At 57.4% G+C, this 19,590-nt stretch overlaps 2 protein-coding genes across 2 annotated transcripts in view; both read left to right on the plus strand.

Moving 5' to 3' along the window:
- On the plus strand, positions 1-12,937 carry TULP1 (TUB like protein 1). The gene is made up of 15 exons (XM_058554523.1): positions 1-79; positions 185-236; positions 588-678; positions 940-1,098; positions 1,747-1,890; positions 2,646-2,747; positions 2,824-2,943; positions 3,258-3,364; positions 6,492-6,497; positions 6,597-6,770; positions 6,934-7,046; positions 7,928-8,042; positions 8,117-8,215; positions 10,610-10,781; positions 12,349-12,937. Exons 1-15 carry the CDS (start codon positions 33-35, stop codon positions 12,480-12,482), a joined length of 1,635 nt encoding a protein of 544 aa, XP_058410506.1. The 5' UTR covers positions 1-32; the 3' UTR covers positions 12,483-12,937.
- The window catches only part of TEAD3 (TEA domain transcription factor 3), a 22,831-nt gene continuing 16,103 nt past the window's right edge, over positions 12,863-19,590 (plus strand). The window contains exons 1-3 of the mRNA XM_058555477.1: positions 12,863-13,225; positions 13,350-13,898; positions 19,491-19,527. Coding sequence (XP_058411460.1) covers positions 12,863-13,225; positions 13,350-13,898; positions 19,491-19,527 — 949 coding nt within the window. The remainder of the gene's footprint in view (positions 13,226-13,349; positions 13,899-19,490; positions 19,528-19,590) is intronic.

Below are 19,590 nucleotides of genomic sequence, written 5' to 3' on the forward strand. Positions count from 1 at the left end.
CCGGAGAAGGGGTGTGGGTAGACGCACGCACCATGCCGCTGCAGGACGACACCCTCCGAGAGGTGTGGGCCTCCGACAGGTCCGGAAGGCCCCCCCTCCCTACCTGAACCCTGGGGGGCCCAGATGGAGGGGTTGGGGGGCAGGAAAAGGGGAAGGAGACAGACTGATTCCTTTGCGCCCTCAGCGGGCATGAGGAGGAAGGCGGGAGCCCGGAGGTCCAGCGGCGCCCCAAGCAAGTATGTCACCCCTGCTTGGAAAGGAGGTAGAAGGATGCCCCCACCATAAGCCCACGTAGGGTAGGGGATCTGGGAGTGGGGCGGGTCCCCCTCAGCAGCGTCTGGGGGTTGCTTCCCTGGAGTATTTTTGGAGGAAAGAGGTATTTGGGGGATGGGGTGCTCAGAGGAGGAATTTGGGCTTTGGGGCATTGGAGGTGGTCATGATGCGTGGGAGGGGGCCTTCCTCACCCCCGGGAGGCTGCAGTTCCCCTCCAGCTAATCCGTGGTTATTTCTGGCGGCTCAAGGGATTAGGGGGTGACGGGCAGCCCTCAGGGCCCCCCTTTCCTTCCTCTCTACCCCCAACTCTGCAGCGACCCGCCCGGGGACAGAAGTTGAGGAAGAAGAGGACGGAGGCCCCTGAGTCCCCCTGCCCCACGGGATCCAAGCCCCGCAGACCTGGAGGCGGGCGGGGTGCCGAGCCCGGGGGCGCCCCCCCGGGTGAGGGGCGCGGGGTGGAGCCATGGAGCCCTCCCTAGGGGACGGGGAAGGGGGACCTGGTGGGGGTGGGAGCGGGGTCGCCCAGGGCAGGGGTAGAGGTGGGGCGGGGGCTGTGGAGGGATGGATGAAGAGGGAAGCAGGGCCCAGGGGAGACCCCCGGGAGAGGAGCCCCAGGTGGGAGAGGATCGGGGCGGGGTCCTCCCTGACCCGCGCATCTCGGCCCAGCCGGGCGGAGGGGGAGGCCGCGGGAGGAGCCCGCCCCGGGGTCGGCCGAGGCCTGCGCGCCGCAGACCGTCTACACCAGATTCCTCAGGGACCCCGAGGCCAAGAAGCGCGACCCCCGGCAAACCTTCCTCGTAGCCCAAGCGCCGGACGCGGAGCGCGGTGAGAGGGCCCGAGGGAAGGGCGGGGTGGACAGAAGGAGGGAAGGGGCTGGACGGGAACCGCAGACGGAGAGGCGGAAAACAGAAGAACAGCCTCCGCTTCCCTGGCCTTGCCTTTGGGCCACAAAAACCTTTATTCTCTTGTTCTTTCCCCCTTTTTCCAGATGGGGAAACTGAGGCACACAGTTTAAGAGTTTTGCCTTAAACTACAGCTAGGGGCCAGAGGTAGCCCAGACGGGTCCTGCTCAGGGTCAGAAACAGAGATAGACAAGGACAGGGAGAAGCCAAGCGGGAGAAACAGCGCAGGCGTTTCTGAGAGGGGGCGGGGAGGGCAGAGTGTGTGAGGAGCTGGGGGTCCCAGAGAGAGAGGGGAAGGGCCTGCAGAGGAGGGCGTTTTCCCAGAACGCCGGACTGCCGGGCCCCAGCAGTCCCCGACTCCAGCTCACTCTCCTGACTGTAGACCCCGAAGACTTTGGGGTCACCCCCTTTCTGTGAGGAAGATGCTGGGACTCCCTCCTCCCGTTCCTGTCCCGAAAGGGGAGTCTTCTACCCCTGGTGCGATTTACCACTTCTCAGCAATCGAGGCACTAGGCTCCCCGGATAAGGGGGGCCTACCACAGCCCCCATTATGAAGAGTTTCTACCTACAGACAACGAGGGGGAAGAAGAGGAGGATGATGAAGATGAAGAGGAGGGAAAGAAAGAGAAAAGCCCTCAGGCCCCCAAGAAACCCCCTAAAGAGAAGGCTTCTGCAGACATCAAGGAGAGGAGGTCAAAGGCCCAGGGCCTGAACGGTGGGTGTCGAGGGTACACAGGGAGCACAGAGACATGCACGACTCGCCCTGCCCTTGAGGGGCTGGGGTCTTGCTGGTATGCGGGAGTTGAGCCATCAGAAAGTCACTCAGTGCCCACACCGGAGCATTTCTTCCTCTGTGGTTTCTTCCCCCTGATGGTCCTCAAGGACACAGACCAATATGTGCTCCCCCCACCACTCCCACGGCCCCCTGCCCAGAGTGCCCGGGGGGCCAGGGGAGGGCGGAGGATTTGAGTTTTCTTTGTGATTTTTGTTTAGTTTTTTTTTAACTCAATATGAATTATTGTTATAATTTTTACAAAAGTATCAGAGTGATTACAGTAAAAATCAATCAACAAGTAAATGCTGTGATGGCTCCCTGGCCTGGGCACCTCGCCCTGCAGGTACCAGCAGTCTGCTCTGAAGGTGGACCTCAGGCATCTGCGGGAGAGAGAGAGCGCTGTCTGTAGCAATGGCCAGAGGAGGTTTTCTGGGGGAGATGGGGTGGGAGCTGGGATTCAGAGGCTTGGTGAGAAGGCGTGGCATTCATTCATTCATTCATTCATTCATTCATCATTTGGTAACTGCTTATTAAGCTCTTGGTGTCTGTCCAGTTTTGGACTCAGGGTTAAAAACAAGAGGAGCAGAAGTCAGGCCTTCAGCCTCCCTGGGGAGTGAAGGAACCATAAGTAGATTGGAAGGTGGCCTTCGGCCCCAACAGGTCCTCTGTTGTCTAACCCCACCCTCCATTTCCAGGGGACCTGGGAAGCCCGGTCCCCCCACTGAAACCTCTGCGCATTAAGAAGAAGGAGGCACCAGCGGGGGAAGGGACCAAGACGAGAAAGATGAAGAAGAAAGGTGAGACTGGGCTCTGGAGGAACAGGAGCCTCTGGCTGTGGTGGGGGCTGTGACCCCTTCACATATACACACACAGGGTCTGGGGAAGCTGACAAGAACCCCTCAGGGAGCCCGGCCAGAGTGAGGAAGAAGATCCCAGCAGCCATGTTCCTGGTTGGGGAAGATGTTCCAGCTGAGAAAACTCTGAAGAAGAAAGGTGGGTGGCAGTGGCCTGTGGTGCTGTGACATCCGAGGCAGTCCAGTGGGTGGGGAGCTGGGGTGCAGTGTAGGGTAAGGAGCGTGGGTTTTAGAGTCAGAAGACTTGGGGGGCATCTTGACGCCCACTTTAATAGCTATGTGGCCTCAGGCAAGTGTCTTAGCCTGTCTGAGGCTCTGATAATAGTGATACAAGGTTACTCTCCTGTGGTTGTGGGAAGGGTCCAAGTGAGACAGGGGTGTTGGAAGCACTCTGCAAACCATGAAGTACTGCATCAGGTAAGGGGTTACAGGCTTCTTTCCTTCCATGCCCAGGCACTCCCAAAGCCTCAGAAGAGAGGAAGGAGGAAGAGGAAGAGGAGGAAGAGGTGGTGACCAGGAACAGCAATCAGAAAGGCAAAGCGAAAGGAAAAGGCAAAAAGGTTGGGGCCCCAAGGGGAAGGGGGCTGAGGTCCCTTCAGGGGGCAGTGACAGGGGCCTGGGCTTGGGGGACTAGAGTGTGGGACCTTGTGAGCTAAGGCCGGGGAGTCCCTTGGGGTTAGAATCTTGGCTCCCCCTCTGGTGACAGGATATGAGGACACAGGGCACTGGACTTGTGAGAACAGAGGCAGTTGTGGGGTCACCAGGCTGGGACTGGCCACCTGGGGGCCTTTGTCATCTGGTCTCTAAGCCCTCCCCTCGGCAGCCTAACCCTCAGACACAGCCAGCGGGGCTCACAGGGCGCCCACATGAAGACAGACGCGTTCTCTGTAGCAGGGAGTCCACACAGGCACAGGCACATGTGTACATGCCCTTGGGCACACACTGGCTGACCGACAGCCAGCTGTACACGTTGTTAAAATATTTCCACCCCACTTCTCTGAGCCCTCCAAGTGCTTTCTGCTACCCGCCCCTGGACCTCCCAACCTTCCAGCAACTAAAGGGTGAACGCTGGCTGTCAGGGGCCTCTAGGACCCTCCTCCAGACCTACCAGTGTCCATTCTGACTGGGCATTCTCCATGAACAGAACAGGTTGTGAAATATTTTGAATATCACTCTTACTCACAAACAGGACTCAGGCACCAACATGCACAAATGATTAAGCGGGAGAGAGAGGTCCAACCGAAGAGAGAAAGTGATGATAGTCTTTGAGAAACTGGTTTCCACGAGTGGAGAGATCACCATGAGGGCAGAGCCGGGGTCTTAGCTGTGTGGGTTTATTAGTTTGTTCAGGAGTGGTCAGGTCTCGGGGGACGGATTCACATTAGCCGAGATCACCAGATACTGATGTATAAACTGAAAGACCAGTTTATTATCTCCCAGGAGGACTAGAACCGCAGTCCAGCCTTCAATACAGTAGGCCCTTGAATTCACAGCTGCAGAAATGTTTGACTAAGCTCTGGCTTTCTCCACATCACATTCCAAACATAGTCTTGTGTTTCCCAAGTTTCTCCTGGAACAGCCTAGGGTGGAGAAGAGATGCTCACTTGCCCGCAGGCTAAGGGCCCACTCCCCAACACCTGCCTCACCCTGCCCTCAGCAAAAATGGCCAACCACAGCAGCCTCACCCTGCCCTCAGCAAAAATGGCCAACCACAGCACATCAGGGCCTCTTAGTGGTTCGCAAATAGCATTTAATCTTCAAATGCACACACCCAGGCTGGCAGTCCCTTCTCTCTCCTGTTGGGAAGGTTGGGGTTAGAATCTTGGCTGCCTCCCTTGAGAGGGATAGAACATGAGGGCAAAGGGCACGAGGTTTGTGAGAACAGAAGGGGCCGTTATAGGGTCACCAGGCCAGGCCAGGCCACCCCAGGGCCTAATGCAACCAAATTGTTATTAGGAGTTTTTCCATGAGCAAAATGAGCTTATTTATTCATTCATTCTATTAACTACGTGTTGCTATATAACAAACCACCTCAAAACTTAGTGTCTTAAAACAACATTTATTTTTTAACTGCTGTGAGTCAGAAATCTAGGAGTGGCTTAGCAGGCTGGTTCTGGCTCAGGGTCTCCCATGAGGCTGCAGTCAAGATGGCAGCTGGGGGGCCGGCCCGGTGGTGCAGTGGTTAAGTTCAGCATGCTCCGCTTCGGCAGCCTGGGGTTAGCAGATTCGGATCCTGGGCGTGGACCTACACCACTCGTCAGCCATGCTGTGGCGTCCCACATACAAAATAGAGGAAGACGGGCACAGATGTTAGCTCAGGGCTGATCTTCCTCAGGCTAAAAAGAGGAAGATTGGCAACAGATGTTAGCTCAGGGTGAGTCTTCCTCACCAAAAAAAAAAAAAAGATAGCAGCTGGGGCAGCAGTCATTCTGAAAGCTTCACCAGAAATGGAGGAGCTGCTTCCAAAATGGCTCACTCTCATGGTTGTTGGCTGGAGGCCTCTCCATAGGGCTGCTTGACTCTTCTTATGACATGGCAGCCTACTTCCCCCAAGCCCAGGAGTGGCCCAAGAGAGAGAGCAAGGAGAAGCCACAGTATCCTTTATGACCCAGCCTTAGAAGTGACCCCCCCATACAGTTGTATGTCATAGTTGTACATGCTTCTAGTTGCATTCCTGCCACATTTGACTGTCACAAAGACCAACCCTGAGACAATGTAGGAGGGGACCACACAAGGGCGTAAATACCAGGAGGCAGGGGTCGTGGGGGCCATCTTGGAGGCTGGCTACTCCATCCACTGAGTGCCTACTCTGTGCTCACAATAACAGTAGTAGCCAACACTCCTGTAGTGCTATGTGCATAGAACACAGCAATCCATACCTCAGCCTCCCTCAGTTCACCTGCTGAGAGTGTGTCCACATGGAGGAAGGTCTTTCTAAAGGCTCTGGATCTAACAGGAGACGGGGCAGCATCCACCTCTTACTAGCTATGTGAACTTAGGCAAGTTACTTAACCTCCCTGAGCCTCAGCTTCTTCATCTGTGAAATGGTACCACCACCTCAGCAGATATGGATAAGAGGATCAAATGAGTTAATATCTGGAAAGTGCTTAGAACTGTATCTGGCATATTGGTAGACTCTGTATGAGTGTTTGTTAAATGTATAAATTAAGTAAGGTCTGTCCCAGGGATCCACCCCCACCCTACCTACTTCTCAGATGGAAAAACTGAGTCACAGCAGGGTTAACACTTAACAAACTTGACAGTTAACGGTAAAACCAGGATTTGAACCCAGGCTGTCTGGCTCTAGAGCCCAGGCTCTTAAACACAAGCTAAAGAAAATGATAATAAAGTGCAAAGCCCCCTATAGCCTGCTTTTTTTTTGTGAGGAAGATTAGCCCTGAGCTAACATCTGATGCCAATCCTCCTCTTTTTGCTGAGGAAGACTGGCCCTGGGCTAACGTCCCTGCCCATCTTCCTCTATTTTATATGAGACACCACCACAGCGTGGCTTGACAAGCGGTGCGTCGGTGTGCGCCCGGGATCCGGGCCGCCAAAGCGGAGCGCGCTTAGCTGCTAGGCCACGGGGCAGCTCCAGCCCCACGGCCTCCTAAGGGCCTGCTGCGCTGCTGGGGGCGCGGGAGGCGCCCGGCCGCACTCTCGCTGATTCTTGGCTCTCTCCCCACACAGAAAGCGGTGAGTGGTACTGCCTGCCCTGCCTGTCCCAGCACTGGGGACCTGCTGAGGGCAGGGGGGCCAGCGCTCTGGGGCTGATGCCCCCTCTGCCCCACCCAGAAGGAGGAGAGAGACCCGTCCCCACCCGTGGAAGTGGATGAACCCCGGGAATTCGTGCTTCAGCCTGCCCCCCAGGGCCGGACAGTGCGCTGCCGGCTGACCCGGGACAAGAAGGGTATGGATCGGGGCCTGTATCCCTCCTACTTCCTGCACCTGGACACAGAGAAGAAGAAGGTGGGTAGGGGAGAGGGGGAGGGAGAGGGAGAGTGAAGGTGCCAGGACCCAGGCTGAGGGAGGGTCTAGGGCCAAGATGGCAGGGCTACAAGGCAAACAGGCCTTCCCTTCCCCTCACCCACCCCGTCTTCCCATCCTCTCACCTGTCTCCACCTCTGCCCAGGTGTTCCTCTTGGCTGGTAGGAAACGGAAACGGAGCAAGACAGCCAATTACCTCATCTCCAGTGACCCCACCAATCTGTCCCGAGGAGGGGAGAATTTCATCGGGAAGCTGAGGTGGGGCTGGGAGGCTGGGGGCAGCAAGAGGGCCATGGGCCATGGCCCATCACATTGGACTCTCGGGATGTCCCCTAGCCCGGGGCTTCTTACACTTTTATCTGGATCACTTGGGGATCTTGTTAAAATGGTTCAGTGGGTCTGGGGCTGGGGGTGGGGGTGGGTGGGGAGTGGGGGTGGGGATAGGATGCTGCATTCTAACAAGCACCCAGGGGATGCGCACCCTACAGGTCCAGGGACCTCACTTGGAGGAGGGCATAGGCTTCACGTGGGCAGGGCCTGTGCCTGTCTTTTTCATGGTCGAATTCCTAGCACCTGGCACATAGTAACTACTCAATAAATATTTACTAAGTGAATGAATGAACGGTACCTACCCTGTGCTGTGTCTCCCTATATATCTCATCTAATCCGCACCACACCTCTGAGAGGTGGGGAGAGGTGAACCTGAGTCGGGCCTTATTTCTTTATGTATGTATTTAACAAACACTTATATAAGGACTACCTATTTGTCAGGCATAGTTCTAAGTAACTTCCAAATATTAACCCATTTAATCCTCTTATCAACCAAATGAGGTAAATACTGCTATTATGCCCATTTTACAGAGGGGGAAGTTGAGGCTCAGGCAGTTTAAGCAACTTGCCTAAGGTCACACAGCTAGTAAGAGATGGAGAGGAGATGTGAGCGCTGCCAGTCTCCTTCTAGATCCAGCTTTTTTCAAGACCTCATGGGAGAAGCCAGGGGCAGGGGACATGAACTGCTCTGTCCTAAGACACCCCACCGTTGATGGAGGAAGCTCTCAGAACTGTGGCTGTGAGGAAGGGTCTCGGAGCAGGGGTGTAGAATCCCCTCCGCCCCACCCCCAGCGCCGCCCTGCTTGCAGGTCCAACCTCCTGGGGAACCGTTTCACCGTCTTCGACAACGGGCAGAACCCGCAGCACCGCGGAGGCAGCGCTGACGTGGGGAGCCTCCGGCAGGAGCTGGCAGCCGTGATCTACGTGAGAACTACCCCGGTCCCCGCGGCAGGCCCCTCCCCTCGCAGAGGGCGGCCTAATGCGCATCTCCCTCTCAGGAAACCAACGTGCTGGGCTTCCGAGGTCCCCGGCGCATGACCGTCATCATTCCCGGCATGAATGCGGACAACCAGAGGGTCCCCATCCGGCCCCGAAACGTGAGCCCTGCACCTGCCTGACCCCTCTGCCCCAGGGTCCTGCTCCCGGCGTGACCCACTCCGGGGAAGCTGGAGGTGGGGCCTCCACTTCCCAACACCCAACCCCCTGAACAGACTCATCATCCTCTGGCACAAATTCATTCTGGCAACTTGTAGAATGAATTTGGGGGTTTTGTAACTGAATTCACTGAAGCAAGTACAATGGGTTCTTTTTTTTTCCAGTTTACATCAAATCATCCATTCATATATTCATTCAACACACACATATTGAGTGCCAAGTGTTATTCTAGGCACCTGGAAGATATCAGTGGACAACAAAGATCTGCCCTCCTGGCATTCTGGTGGAGCAAGACAGTAGACAATAACTGTGAAAAATAAGTAAATGATGTAGTGTGTTAGGAGGTGATAAGTGCTACAGAAAAAAAGAAAAAGTCAAACAGGGAGGGAAGATGAGAAGTATGCGTGCGTGTGTGTGTGTGTTTCAATATTAAATACAGTGTCAGAGTGGGCCTCATTGAAAAAGTGAAATTTGAGCAAAGACTTGAAGGAGGTGAGGGAGCAAGCCTGCAGATATCCGGGGAAAGACCATCCAGGCAGAGGGAAGATCCAGTGCAAAGGCCCTGAGGCAGCAGGGTGCCTGGTGGGGTTGAGGAACAGCAAGGTGGCCAGTGTGGCTGGAGGGAGATGAGGTCAGAGAGGTGAGAGTGAGGGGCAGATAGAGCCTGTATAACTGGTTTTTACTCGGACAGAAACAGAATGCCATAGCAGGATTCTAAGCAAAGGAGTGACATGATTTGACTTATATTTTCCAAAGCAAAGGTTGTTTGTTGTGTGTGTGTGTGTGTGTAGGTGTAGGGTAAGATGAAGAGATGTCCTGGAGAGAGGTGGCCTCCTTCAGAGTGTCAGTCCAGTGCTCTGCTCCTTAGTTCTGCAGGCCAGTTGAGCCCAAGATTTCATGACTGGCATGCCCCATATGCACAGTGATGTCACTTTACTCATTTACAATGAAAAATAATACCCCTGTCAGCTGATCACACATCCTTCCCTGCTGGAAAGTCACACCATAATCAGAGGCCCAGCCAACCCGTGGGGCACCAGCCATTGGAGGCTCTGGTCTGGAAGAGCCTGTGGGTCCCACAGTTGCTCCTTCTGTGCCTGGAATAAACACACAAACCCTCCAGAGGCAGTGCCTCCCATGCATGTTTGGGCTTAGTAAGAACTACCTGGTGCTGCTTTGGGTCTCTCTTCATCATCTCACAGGTCATTCATTCTACAATAATTTGTTAAAGCCAGGCACTGAAGATCCAAAATCAACACAACGGTTACCGTCAAAACAATATCTGGGGGCCGGCCCAGTGGCGCAAGCGGTTAAGTGCGCGCGCTCCGCTGCAGCGGCCCGGGGTTCACTGGTTCGGATCCCGGGCATGCACCGACACACTGCTTGTCAAGCCATGCTGTGGCGGCGTCCCATATAAAGTGGAGGAAGATGGGCACGGATGTTAGCCCAGGGCCAGTCTTCCTCAGCAAAAAAAGAGGAGGACTGGCAGATGTTAACACAGGGCTGATCTTCCTCACAAAAGAAAACAAAAACAAAACAATATCTTATATTCATTGAGCATTTACTTGGTGCCAGGAACTGATCTAAGTAACACTTCAGGTGCTGTTAATTTATTTAATCCTCACAACACCTTGTGATGAGGGAAACTGAGGCATAGAGATGTTACTAAAATTCTGTGCCTGCCCTTGGTATATCTAATTCTGTGCGTCACAGTGCAGTGGGAGGAATGGTAGGAGCAAGGTGTCATGGAAGCTCAGAGCTAAGGCATCCAAATGAGACGCGAGGTCAGGAAGGCTTCTTGGAGGACATGATCCTGAGTGGACTCACTCTAAGCCATGAACAGGTGACAAGGAAACTGAGGAAAGAAATATCTCAAGAGCACCATCAGACAGACACTGCTTCTTCCTTCCAGAAGCTCTCATCCAGGGCATTTTATTTTAACCACTGTTTACCTGTCCATCTCCCCAAGCTCAACTGTGAGCTCCTTGTAGGTCCTAGAATGTCTGGTTCACCCTTGGAATCAGCTGCCAGCATGTGGGCATTCCTAAGACCCCTTGGGTACCAACGGCATGTGCCAGATGCTACTGTCCATTTTCCAACCCTCCACTTTGGCATCCCACAGCAAAGCCCCATTCTCGCAGATGTACACGCCACCTACAGGGACACCTCGGAGGCGGAGCATGCTCTCAAGGATACCTTGAATGGATGCTGACATCCAGGCTGCACACCTGCAAATACACACAAGGGCACGCATAGGTCCCCAGGCCCCGTCCCCTGTCAGTCCTGAGATCTCTCGGCCACCCCTAACTGTCCTCTAATACCCCCCCGGCTCCCAGGCCAGCGATGGGCTGCTGGTGCGCTGGCAGAACAAGACCCTGGAGAGCCTCATCGAGCTGCACAACAAGCCACCTGTCTGGAACGAAGACAGTGGCTCCTACACCCTCAACTTCCAAGGCCGAGTCACCCAGGCCTCAGTCAAGAATTTCCAGATTGTCCACGCCGATGACCGTGAGTATCTGAGGGCCCAGACCAGGCTGTTCCACACCACCTCAGGGACCCCGAGCCTCACTCAGGCCTTTCCCCACCTTATCTCTCTCTTACACACTAGCCTGGAGCTGTCCTCTATTGCTGGAGCTGGAACATCCAGCGAGGTCACTCTCTCCTGCAGGGGCCTTGACACTGCGCTCCCAGGAGCCTCAGATACCCCAAGCGGGTGTGTTGGGGCCTGTTGTTCCAGGTCCTCATTCTAGCATTGACCAGAGCCCTGGAGCAGATACTGGGGTATTCTGGGTAAGACTGTGTTGAAGGGAGTTAAGCTGCTGGAGTTTGAAAACCACTGAGAGCCAACACCTCGGTGGCCAGAGAGGGTGTGGAGGCTCAGAGAGGGCAGCCTCTTACCCAAAGTCTCTCAGCTCTTCCAGGCAGTTACACTGGCCTCCAAATTTTATTTCACAAACACTTACACAGTGCTTTCTATGTGCCAGGCACTGTTCTCAGGACTTTACAGATATTGAATCATTAAATCTTTTCAGCAACGCTCTGAGGAAGGTACTATTATCGTCCCTATCTGGCAGATGAGAAAACTGAGGCACAGAGAGGTTAAGTAACTTGCCCCAGGTCACACAGCTAGTAAGAGGTAGAGCTGGAATTAGAATCCAGGGAGTCTGGCTCTAGTGCCCCGGCTCCGAACCCCTTCAAGATGGCTGCCTTTTAGGAGTAGGGAATATTAATCCAGCATTTCTGAGTGCCTACTCTATTATCTTCTCTCAAGCGAGGTCCAAGGCCTGCCCTCAAGGAGTTAGGGAAACAAAATGTACCCGGAACATAATTAAGTAAAAATGTCCCCGTTACAAGCCTGGGGGAGAGGTCCCCACTAGGGTGAGGAAGTTTGGGGATGGAAAGGTATCTCCCAAGGTACACCAGGTTCCCAGGGTTGGTTAACAATGAGCGAGTTCCCCATCCCCCAGTCCATCCTAGGGATGTGCTCCCAGTGTCACCTGTCCCCACGCCTTGGAAAACTGCTCTCCAGATCACATTTCTGGTGGAGCCCGGTCTGCCGAGGTTGGGGGTATTTTTAGCAACTTCCTTTCCCTATGGATGCTGGGGGAGGTGTTGGGATTGGGGCTGGGAACCTGCACCAGATATGGGATAGGGGCTGAGTGGGGCCACTGGAGGAGGAAGGGAACCAGGGGGCTAGTCAAGGGATTGAACCTGGTGGTCTACGATGGACTTGGGGTCTGGGGGTGGAAAGAAGAAGGAATGGGGTCAGAAGACAATAGAGACGTTGGAAAGAAAGGATTCTAGGCTTGGAGAAGTTGGACAGGTTCCTTTACTTAAGTGCCCTGGGCGGCAGAAGATAAGGCAGGGTCCCTGCCCTGGGGGGCTTACTGTGGGATGGATGGTAAAGCTGCAGGGTAGGGCTGGTTGAGCGAGAGAAGAAGTGGGGGGTGGAGGGTGAATAACTGAGATGTGGATGAGGACTTGGGCCACAATCAAGGGAGGGGGAACTTTCCCCAATAGAGGGACGATGAAATCAGGAGGTCTCGGGCCACCCCCGCCCCGTCTGTGTCCACAGCCGACTACATCGTGCTGCAGTTCGGCCGCGTAGCCGAGGACGCCTTCACCCTAGACTACCGGTACCCGCTGTGCGCCCTGCAGGCCTTCGCCATCGCCCTCTCCAGTTTTGACGGGAAGCTGGCCTGCGAGTGACCCTAGCAGCTCCCCAGCGCCCTCAGATCCCGCCAGGGTGGGGGAAAGGACTCAGTGGAGGCTTGCAGGGTCCCTTCACCAAAGCGCCCACGGAAGACTCCTCCCACGTATGGGGCTGACCCCTCACTGTCTCCGGGTGACCTCCATCCACTCCCCAGCCTGGCACAGGAGGCAGGGGAGGAGCTCAGACGGCGGGTCGGACGGAGATGAAGAACATCTGGAGTTGGAGCCGCACATCTGGTCGCGGAGCTAGCCCGCGTCCCCGCCCCGCGCCCCAGTCACTTCCTGTCCAGGAGCAGTAGTCAGTGTTGTCTTAACCCCCTCTGGGACCGTGCTAGGGCTCCGAGGCGCTGGGGCGGGCTCGGGGCGGGGGGTAGGTGATGAGGGACGAGGGCCGGGTACCCACATCCCCAATAAAGCCGCGTCCTAGGCCCGGCGGAGCGGTGGTTCTTCAGCGCGTGCGGAGAACGAGGCGGCGGGAGGGGTCCGGAGCGCGGGAGAGCGCCGAGGGCGGGCTGGAGGCCTCGCCCCCCACCCGCGCCGCCCAGGCCCCGGGCGCTCCCGCGGCCCCTCCCCCGCGCCCAGCGCCGGTCCTACCGAAACTCGGCGGGCGCGCAGTGTCGAGACGCCCCCCATGGGGCCCCGGGGAGCCGGGCCGAGAGGGAGGGCCCCGGAGGTCCAGGAAGAGGGGGAAAGGGAGAAATTCGAGAAACAAGCCTCTCGGGGAGAACCAGACAAACCGGGTCCGGGCAGGGCGGGCGCAGCCGCCAGGGCGGGGCCGGGCCTGGGGCCCCGGGAGTGGGGGGCGGGCTCTCGGGCGGGAGAGGGCGCTCCGCCTCGGCGGCTCAGGCCTGGGGTGGGGGGTAGGGAGCCCCGAGGCCCGTGCTCTCCGGCTCCGCCGGGCTCCTCGTGACGCGGCACCCGGGCCCGGGCACCGACGGGAGTCCTGCCCCCGAGGCGGGAGCCCCGCCCTCGGCCCCGCCCAGGCCGGAGCCCCGAATTCCGGCGGGGTACCGGGGAGGTGGGGTGAGGCCGCCGGTGCAGGGGAGGGTGGCAGCGCCGCACCTGCGGGCCAGGAAGGGGGGCGGCCCCGAGTCGCGAAGCCGCGGGGTGAGCAGCCCGAGCGCCGGTGGGGGCGGCCCCGCGCGGCCCCGCCCCTCCCGGCCGGTGCCCGCCCCCCTGCGCGCCCCGCCCCCTCCTTCCCCGCAGCCCCCACCCCCCGCCCCGGCTCCTCAACACAAACTTTCCGTCCCGCTCGCTCCCTCCTCCGCGCCCGGCGCCTCCCGCTCCAGCCCGGCTCATTCCGCACATTCCGGCCAGCCCCCTCCCCACGACCCCCCTTCCCTGGCCCCCCTCTCAGCCCCCTCGGGCCCAGCGGAGCGGCCTGGCCGGAGCGCCCCCCCGAGCTCGGACCAGGTAAGCCCGGCGGACGCCGGGAGGAGGCCCTGCTGGGAGAGGTGGTTTGGTTGGTTGGCTCTGGATTGGGGGTGGGGGGACGCTCGAGGGGGACAGGGTCCCCGAGCTATTGTCCAGCCTGAGCTGGATCCCCGGATCTGAGTGCCGGGAAGTTTGGAGGGAAGGGGGGGAAAGCTCTCCGGGAAGCCCCGCCCACCCCCCCACCCCCCCGCGACCCGGACGAGTTGGTCCGGGGCGGTAGGGGAGCCGGGAGATTGTGCCCGGTGCTATCGCCTGCCCCACCGTCCGGGCATGGGGTGTCGAGGCAGGGGTCTGCGGGCCGCACAGTTTGGAGGGGCCTGTCACAGGGGGAGCTTGTCTCCGGGGCTCCCGGTCCCGGGGCCCGCCGCCCTTTGGACTCCAGGCTCGCGCTTTCTCGGAGCCCGCCCGCCCCGGCTCCACGCAGGCCTCGGGCTCGGTCTCCCGGCGCCCAGGCCGGCTCCTGCGCGCAGTGCCTGCGGCTGCGCTGGCTTGTGGAGGGTGTCTGGGGCGAAGCTGCGCCCCTGGACGGGTACTCCTGAGAGGCAGGGGCTTAAGTTCTCTCCAGTTCTGTCGCCTATGTCGGTGGAAGTTCGAGTTCCAGCCCTGAGCTCTGGGAACCTGTCTCCAAAGGGGCTGGATTTGGGGCCTTGGCTGCACTTTCTCAGAGGCCTTGTTTAGACTTTAGAGTGTTTGAGGAAGGCTTGTCCCCCCAGGATCACCACCATTGTCTGTCATGCCCTATGCCCTTTACTCCTGCCTGGGGAGGGAAGCCGGGAGTGCCTGTCTGCTTCTGGTTTCCTAGCCTAGCCAGGCCCTGGGGCAGTGTCATTGAGACCCCACACTGTCACCTTTCCAGGAGAGGGGCCCTGATCCAGGGCTGAGAGATTCTTTCTGGACAGGGGGAATGAGGCCTTGGGGGAGGGCTTCTCAGGGGACACCTCCTCTGTGTCTTCCCTCTCTCCAGGTAGAGGCAGAACCAGGTCAGGCCTGGACTTGTAGCCCAGGAGAGTAGGAGGTGGGGGGTAGGGGCTGGACACAGCTCCAAGGGGATGGTGCCCAAGGCGCTCTGTGTATCCGGTCTCCTGCGGCCTAATTCTGTGTACATATGTTCCAGCCCAGAGAAGGGGGCCAGGACACCTCCTTGGCCGAACGCTGGGGGCAACCTGAGGCAGGGAGGGAAATCCTAAGTCCCCAAAAGTTGGAGATTTGGGGAAATTATGTCCTCCTCCTTTCCAGATTCTTGTAGCTCCGTTTCCAAGACCCCTCCCCTAGGGGTGCCACACCAGGATGTGGTTCTGTGGTCTTCTGGACCCTGCTCACTCTCTGGACAGGGGATGGAGAGCTTCTAGGACTAGGCTATCTGGTGAGGGTGACATCAGGGGCCCAGGATGCCCCCTTCTCAGAGAGAGGCTGGGAGCCAATGAGAGTCTCAATCTCTTGGGCCTTCCCCCACCCCCCTAGGGAGGGAAGAGTAATTAATGCTAATTAGGGCATTGGGGCTGGGGAATGGCTGAGTAGGATGGTCAGTGGTTGGCAGGACAGAGGTGTGTGTGTGTGTGTGTGTGTGTGTGTGTGTGTGTGTGTGTGTGTGTCTGTCTGTCTGTCTGTCTGTCTGTCTGTCTCCTAGGCCCTGCTCCCGCCCTCACCCTCAGGTTTGCAGACCCTGGTACATTCTGCCAGTTGAGGAAATATTAAAACCAGAAGAAATCTCAGCAGAGGTCAAGAGATAAGAGATCTGGTTCTAGCTGGGCCTTGAACCAGCTGTGTCATCTTCGGGGACCTCTTTGGGCCTCAGTTTCCCTGCTTGGGATAAATGACTTCCTAGGTCCCTTTTCTCTGAGTTCCTCCCAGAGTCTGTCTCCCAGTCGGCCTTCTTCTCCTCCCACTGTGGAACCTGAACCTGGTGGGGTCTGGAGAGGTGAGTGAGTGATCCAGAGGTCTAAGGGAAAGGAGAGACAAACCAGGGGGTGACAGGAGTATCTACACCACGTGAGCGTGGCTGAAAAGGTTGCAGCAGCAGACGTTGATGGACAGGGAGGCCAGGTGGAGTTGGAGGGACTCGCCTTCTGAAGCAGTGGGGTCTGGCAAGGCTGCACGGCATGAATGGTGTTCAGAGGCCGGCATGAATGGTGTTCAGAGGCCGCTTGGATGGCAGGCCCCTCTGCCTGACTTCCAGACCCCTCTAGGGGCTCAGTGTGGAAGCTGAAAGGGAAAGGAGCTATCAGTCCTGCCCACCTCCTCGCCCAGGAAGGGGAGAGGAGCACTGGGGTCTGCTCACAGTGAGGAGAGTGCGGAGGGGTGCCGATGGTGCCAGGCACAGGGAACTGGGGAGCCCTGAGGGCTTAAATGCTGCCGACTCCTGTGGAGGTGACTAGGGGATCTCAGTCTCTTCTTCCCACATGGGGGCTGCAGAAGCTGTGGTGTCCAAGGGGTGGCCTCGAGGATCCAGGTCTCCATGGACTTCTGGGGCAGCCCCAGGACCATGGCAGGAGCCTCTCCAGTCAGAGCTAGGGCACCTGGCCCTGTCCCCATGGCCTTGCCCTTCCCTCCCCTCCCTCTTGGTGTTGTGCCAGCCTGAGGTTGTCTGCAGGAGAGGGGAGAGGGCTCTGCCTGTCCTCTCAGGGCCCCACAGGAGGCTGGAGGCAGGGGCCAGAGAATCCTGTCACTCTGCCCATCCCCAAAGCCTCAGCCCTTGGGGTTTCCTAGAGTGCTGATTGTTTCCTGTACTCCCTGCCAGGCCCGAAAGGACAGGAAGTGATAGAGGGAAATGAGAGGGCAACCGTGTGTGTCGCTGGATGTGTGTGAGAGAGACACTGAGTGAGACATTCTGTGTGCGTGAGACTGTGTGTGGGGTGGTTGCGTGTGTGAGAAAACCAGGTAAAACCAGTTTGTGTGTGTGACTGCATGTGAGGCTGGACATATACCTGAGAGAAACTGTATGTGACAATGTGACATTGTGACTTTGTGACATTCATGTGTGAGAGAGAAATGGTGACATTCTCTATATGTGACTGATACTGCATGGACATGAGAGAAACCGAATGAATGATGTTCTTAGTGTGTGACTATGTGACACTGCATCTGTATGGGTGACATTTTCTCTGTGTGAGTGGCCATCACATGGGGTATGTTTATGAAAGAAACTGTCTGCTTGACCCCCGGTGTGACCCTGTGCCTGACATTGGACAGGATTCTAATGCTCTATGTGTATGAGAGACACTGATTGTCTGATGCTGTGTGTGTCAGAAGCAGAATGAGTGACATTCTGTATGATGTATGGTTCTGTGACGTGACTACTTCTGATGCTGTACGTGTGTGAGCAGCATACGAGATGGTCTCAGGTTTGTAGAAACTCTGATGATCTGTGTGTGACTGTATATGACACTATGAGAAAAACTGTGTGACAAGATGACGTGTGTGTGTGTGAGGGGGAAACCACTGTGACACGGTGGACTATATTAGTACATTCTGTGCTGAGAAGCTGTTGTGATAAGCCAAGTGTGAAGTCAGGTGTGTAGGTGAAACCGAGGATGAGAAGGAAACCCCGCGTGCGGCGCTGCGTGTGAGAAACTGTGTGGGGTGTAACTGAGACTGACTCTGTGGGTGTCACTACCTGAGACTGTTTAGGACTGTAGGACAGTGTGAGTGACATCCTTCAGGGCTGTGCCAGACACGGCGTGGGAGACCATGTGTGACAAATTTGGGGGCCTGTGACCCCGATGCGTGTGGCGTCTATGTGGAAGACCATGAGAAAGGTAACTTAAAAACAAAGAAGGAATGTATTTAATGCCACTGAACTGTGCACTTAAAAATAGTTTAAACGGTAAATTTTATGTATATTTTATCACAGTAAATTAAAGAAACAAAACAGAAAGGAGAGAGGTACAGGTCACAGTGAATGTGCAGGACAGTGGGTCCTGTGTATAAGAGGGTCGCGTGTATAAGAGGGAGGAGGGGCCGAGAGAAAGCCTGTGTGTTTATAGACGACATTGTGACTCTCATGATGGGGGGACTGACTGCGTGGTGGCAGCTCAGTGGGTGACCCAGAGTGCGAGGGGCCCACGGACATGTTCATTGGGAACTCTGAAACCCAGTTTCCCCGTTGGCTGCGTCCCTCCCTGCCCAGCCTGGACACCTGGCCTTCGCTGGCACAAGATGAGGAGACAGCACAGTCTCGAGTTGGGGTGAAGGGAGGTCTGGGAACTGGACCCCTTCTTTCTGCAGGAGGTTGAGGGCTCTGAGTCTCTACCCTCCCACCCTCTTACACAGCTGGGGGGGCGGTGACAGTGAGGATTAGCTATGGAGAAGGAAGCCTGGGGGCTACCCCACCCCCTCTGCTCCCCTAGAAGCCTGTGCCTGAGTAGTGGGGGTGGGTGGGCGCAGAAAGTCTTGATTCCCAAATTGGAAGCACATTAATAAGCGGAGGAGAGGGGAGGATGCCCCCCCATCTCCCTCCTAGTGGGATCTGCAAATTGCTTCCTCCTGTAAAAATCCCGACCCTGCTCCAGGGAGGAGGGCACTCCCTCCCCAGCCTAGCAGGGTGTGGCCACTTGGCAGAGTCCCTCAGGGGTCCTTGGGCTGAAGGTGGGGGAGGCAGACACCATCCCCATCCCTCCCTGCTCTCCGGTCCCAACCAGAGCATGGCCACTTCTAGGGTGGGAGCCTCTGGCAGCTGGAGAACAGCTGGCCCCGCTGTGGGGGCGGGAGGGAGGAAGGAGGGAAAGGCAGAGGGGGTGAGGAGGCTCCCTGAGCCCTCATCAGCTACCCTCCCCATCCTCAACGCCCTAGCTGGTCAACCCAGCCCAGGTTTGGGGGCGGGGGACTTGGGATGCAACTGCTGACTTCACTAGTCTTCTCACGCTTTGAGTGATATTCTCAAAGTGAGAGCACTTTGGGGGCTGCAGTCCCTGTAAGAGTGCGCGGCTGCTGGCCCCTAGACCCAGTAGGGTCACTGGGCTTGTTCAGGGGGAGGGATAAGTGTAGGGGGCGTCAAGGGGGGGACACCTGCCTCGACTTGCCTTGTCTGCATCCCCCACCAGGGCAGAGGCTCTGGGGGAGCCCAAGCTTCAGGCCGCACCCCTCCCCCCCTTCGAGAGAGAGGTATAGGGCTGGGTGGTCTGGAGGCTGTGGGGCCGAAGGGGGTGGGGGTCTAGGGCCTCTGCAGCAGCCCCAGCTCTGGCCTCCATCCCTGGAGCTGTCCAGCCAGTTATTCCAGCAGGTCTGGCCCCAGGGTGGGGAGTGGGCAGCAGGGTGCCCCTTATCTTCCCCAGGGCCCCAAAGCCTGCTCACCCAGCCTCCCATCCCTGCCACCACCCAGAGGCGCCTTCTGACCTCAGAAGGCTGAGGGCGCAGGGAGGGGGGAAGCAGGTGTGGCTGGCCAGACTGAGGGTACAGGCAGGGTGAGACCACAGGAGGTCCAAGCCTGTTGTGATACGAGGCCCTCTGCAGAGGGGAACAGGAGGTGGGGCGGGGGGAGCGGATGGGGCAGGAGTGGGGATATCCTGGACAGAGCTCCGTTGTGGCTGACCCCAGCCCCCTACAACGGCTTCCCTTGTCACTCCTTCCCTCTAGGTCCGCCCTGGCCTCTGGATCTTTCTGTTGGCTTCAGGTGTGTTCAGTCTCTCTCTCCCATTCTCCCTCTCATTCCTTCTCTCTCCTGGTCCCCCTCCTG

The sequence above is a fragment of the Diceros bicornis genome, chromosome 14, assembly GCF_020826845.1.
Source record: "Diceros bicornis minor isolate mBicDic1 chromosome 14, mDicBic1.mat.cur, whole genome shotgun sequence".
NCBI classification, from domain to species: Eukaryota; Metazoa; Chordata; class Mammalia; order Perissodactyla; family Rhinocerotidae; genus Diceros; species Diceros bicornis.